The sequence below is a fragment of the Propithecus coquereli genome, unplaced genomic scaffold (assembly GCF_000956105.1).
Source record: "Propithecus coquereli isolate 6110/MARCELLA unplaced genomic scaffold, Pcoq_1.0 Scaffold18, whole genome shotgun sequence".
Taxonomy (NCBI): Eukaryota; Metazoa; Chordata; class Mammalia; order Primates; family Indriidae; genus Propithecus; species Propithecus coquereli.
Genome location: NW_012142745.1, coordinates 6299515 through 6303878, shown reverse-complemented (window position 1 = coordinate 6303878; position 4364 = coordinate 6299515). Strand labels below are relative to the sequence as shown.

Sequence of the window (4364 nt, the reverse complement as noted above, 5' to 3'; positions counted from 1 at the left end):
AACATTAACTTTTTATTTAATTCAGTTTTTCATTCATCCAACAAATATGCCAAGCACATTTGTGTGTTCCAAAATCAGGGTGATTTTAATAGTTAATATTTAACTTTATTTTATAAAGAAGTATGTAAAAGTTCATTTAAGTCCTTAAGAATAATTGGGTAGATACTCTGGTGTTTGGAATATATAATTTTATCGGTACATTGGTTCATTGTTGATGAACCATAGGCTTCATTGGTTAATTGAAGAAATGTGCAGCTTGGTGTAGAATTTTGTAAATAAATAAGCACATTTTCAACTTGCTTTTTTTAGTGTTAGCTACCTTTGGATTTGCATCTGACAAGTGTCAGATTTAATGAGTTGAAACAAATGATACATTATCCATTTTGTGTAAAAGTATTTAACATAGTATTGTTAACTAACCAATATGGATGTTTATCATTTTGATAAAGTCAATGTATTTGTGGAGCAATTTCTGGGTGGTGTAACTTGCTGTTGAGGAGCTTAGTCTTGTGAACAAAAGACTAAATTTGTAAGCAAATTCTAAATGATGTGGTATAGGCAGTGGTTTTCATACTGTATGTTTAGTAAACTGGATATGTTTGTCTCATCACTAAGTCTGATGACCTCATTTCCTCTAGTACATAAGAAAAAATAAAGTAGATACAATTTTCTCAATTTGAACTTAATCTCCCATAGTGTGTTCTGTATATTTTCTTTTAATCTTTGGTACTTCCAACCACTTGTTTATACAAGATCTAATACAGAATGGCATTTTATTTAAATGTATTTATAATTCAGTTTTATAGATATCTGTATATCTCAACATACATAGTAGATAATTCATGTTTCTCAAAAGGCATCATGACTTCTTATTCTTCTGAACCTGAAAAGGTTACCCCACTAGTGCAGATTATCTAGGGTAAACGATATTTTGAGATATAAGATGTCTGTTTAGACTGGAGTTATAGATGGTCTAGGTAGGCCATGGAAGGTTGGTTGGCTTTGAATAACTGGAGAAGCTAGCAATATAGTCCCTAAGTATTGTAGGAACTTAGAGGACAAACATACTTCTTCATGATAAAGCTAGAACTAGAATCTAGATTCTGTTTACTAGTTAAATGATCTTTCCATTGGGCTGATAGCATAGCAGGAAGGAGTAGTGGTCAGCAACCTGGAGAAGATGGTACTAAGCTTGTCAACTGTGGAATGGAATTCTTGAAGTCTGAGTAGTCTTTTTATCAGGATTGAATTAGGAAAGTATTTCAGATTCAAACTTTATGTGCATAAGCAGATGTCCTAAAAGTGCTTATCATGTCAAAGGTGAATCTAGGTATTGAAGGTGGGGATGAAATAAATGATCTTACATATATACCAGGCACTGTTGTAGGTGTGGAGGTATACATGGAAAAGACAAATCCTGCTACGATGTAGGCATTTACATTTACATTTTAGTGGAAGAAAGAATAAATATGTAATATAGTATGTAGATAATGATGAGTACTATGAAGAAAAATGAATTGTAAAGTAAAGAAGTAGAGATAGGGGTTATTTGAGAGGTCAAGGAAGACCTTTCTCTAGAGATGAAATTTGAGCAGAATAAATTGAGGGAGTGAGCCATGTGAATCGAGGCAGAAGAAATGGCAGAGCCCAGTTGCTATATTTATAGCAAGGAGGTCATTGAAACTGGAGTGTACTAAGGTAATAGTTGATGTTTATTGAGTGTTCGGCAAGTGCTAGGCACTGTTCTAAGTGTGTTTACTAGTGTTAATTTGGTCCTTACAACAATCCTAAAAGAAGGATACTATTTTACATATAAGGAAACTGAGGCACAGAGATTAAATAATTTGCCCCAGATCACACGGCTGGTCAGGGAGCTGGGATTGGAGCCCAGGTAATTTGACTCCAGAATCAGTACTCAATCATTATTCAAAGTGGGAGGAGAGGAGATATAGTGGGAAATTTAGTTGGAGCATTAGCCTGGGGCCAGTTCTATAGGGCTTTATAGTTCATTGTAAGAATAAAGGATTTTGTTCTGACTGTAGTGTTAAGTCATTGGAGGGTTGAGAAATGCCTAGGAGTTTGCTTTATGATTCTGGAGGTCAAAAAAGAAGTCTGGACTATACATACATATTTGGTGTCATATGTGTATAGATTATAGCTTAAAATACTATATTTCTACTGGTCTGTAACATTTCTTTGATTGAAAATTAAGGATTCCACTTTATTATTTTATTAAGTGGATAAGTGCATGTGTGTGTGTGTATATATATATATATTAGTGTGTGTATATGTGTTTGGATGCGAACTAATGAACTCCTCTGTTACTAGGTGCGAGAAGATGTACTAAATTCATTGAATAACAACTTTCTTCAAACGCTAAATCAAGCTTGGAATGATCATCAAACAGCTATGGTGATGATTAGAGACATACTAATGTATATGGTAAGTGAAACTTTTTTATTGTTTTTTTCCTTTAAGATGCAAAGCATTTCAAAACACAATGTGACTGCCTGTCAAATTTAGTTGGATGGTACATCTCGGTGTGGGAGGTGGTTTTGGTCTTTAAATAAATAGTATTTCCTTTGTGAGGGCCAATCTCAGCCCTATGTGAATAAAATCTTAATTGTTCACATAGTTACTGAATAGTTAGAATGGAAGACTGAAAGGGAATGATTTAATTTTTCTTAAAAAATTTCTTAATTTAGCACTTGTGTTTCAAAATGGGAAATATTGAAAGGCCTTATTACTCAACATATCTTCTTAAGTAAGGATTGTTAAATGACAAACATGAAAGATGAAAGTTGAATATTTTCTTACAGGTTTTTAAAGTCTAAGTTCTTGTATGTTCAGTGACAGAGGATGTCATATTAATATAAATATTTTTGTAATAATTATAGTCTAATAGCTGCCATCTGTTTTTCCTAATAGTAAATCCTTGTGGTGCATGATTACAGCCAGTCTTGTTTAAGGATATTAGCTTGTCAGATGTATATTCCACTTTTTTTTTTACACCTAATATTGCTGGTTTTTGTTTTTATCAGTCAAGAAAAAAAGTCCAACATGTTAAGCAAGACAATTTGGAAAATATTGACTTGAGCCAGCTGTTTAATAACTTTCAGGGAGATTAAACTGTTTTTTTTTTTTTTACTTTAGTATGATTATAGAATGAAGCTAGATTCATCAAGCTTAATTGTGTCACTGCAAAATTAACAAGTCTAGTGACTTGTTATTTCAGTGTTTATGTTTAGGAATTAGATATAATGATTTTCTTCCAAGGTTTCACCTTCTTTTCAAATTTTTATTTCCAGTTTCTTTAGTTTTGATTTTTAGTTGCAATGTAGTGATAAGAGCTTGTCCTAGTTTTCTTTGCTCGGTAGAATAAAGCAATGTTTAGAAAGAATTTCCAGTGAGAACAAACAGCTGTAAAGTTTTTTGTTCTGCTCTGTGAATTCAGTCAGGCCTATTACCCCTGGTTTTGTAAGGGCTTAGTGGCAAAGGGGGTCAGGGAGAGGCCACTTCATTTTTCAGGGATTTGATAAAAAAGGTCTAACAAATTATTGAGCTGTTCTGAGCATTTTTCTCATCAGGTTATAGATCAGCTTGTGCTATCATTTTGAGGGTAAATGAGATAGCATGTGAAAACATATCATAATGTCTGGCATATAAATGAGAAATAAGTCAGCTTGCTGCTGTTCTCTTTAAGTTCTAGATTTGGTGAGTCTTTAAATTCCATATCAACTGATCTAACACTAAAATAGAAAACCGCTTGTATGTAATTTTATGGTTCCTTGCTCTGTTGACATAAGAATTATTTTAAAATTTTATACACACACATTCTACTCTCTCATGTTATTTTTTAAATTTGTTTTGTTTCAGTTCCTTTTTTTTTTTACAGTGAAATCTCAAGCCTTGAATCCTGGTTCTACCACTTAGTGATCACAGTCAAGAAATTAATTAGTTCATGCCTCTGGTTCCTCACTTATAAAATGAAAATAATGTCATTAGTATTGCATTGGATAGAGTTATCCATGAGGCTTAAACAAACCCTTCCTCTAAAGTACTTATAGGTATTGGCCCATAGTAATATGCTTAGTAAAAATTAACTAATGTTAATATTTTTTGTCCCATCATCTCTTCATCAAACCCATATGGTAGTACCACAACACTGGATAAACTGAAATCTTACATAAGGTAGATCGGTGTTACTATTTGTCCCTTGTCACAGACCTCTGATCAGCCCTCCATACTGCCCAGCAGTTTCATTCTTTCCTTTAGTCAGGTTGCCCCAGCAGTTACTTCTCTTCAAACCTTCAGCGCTCTCTCTCTCTCTCTCTCTCTCTCTCTCTCTCTCTCTCTCTCTCTCT

The 4364-nt window shown here is 33.5% G+C and overlaps 1 protein-coding gene across 1 annotated transcript in view; it reads left to right on the top strand.

The window, feature by feature from the left end:
- The window catches only part of CUL3 (cullin 3), a 109167-nt gene that overhangs the window by 48010 nt on the left and 56793 nt on the right, over nt 1-4364 (top strand). The window contains exon 3 of the mRNA XM_012642469.1: nt 2329-2442. Coding sequence (XP_012497923.1) covers nt 2329-2442 — 114 coding nt within the window. The remainder of the gene's footprint in view (nt 1-2328; nt 2443-4364) is intronic.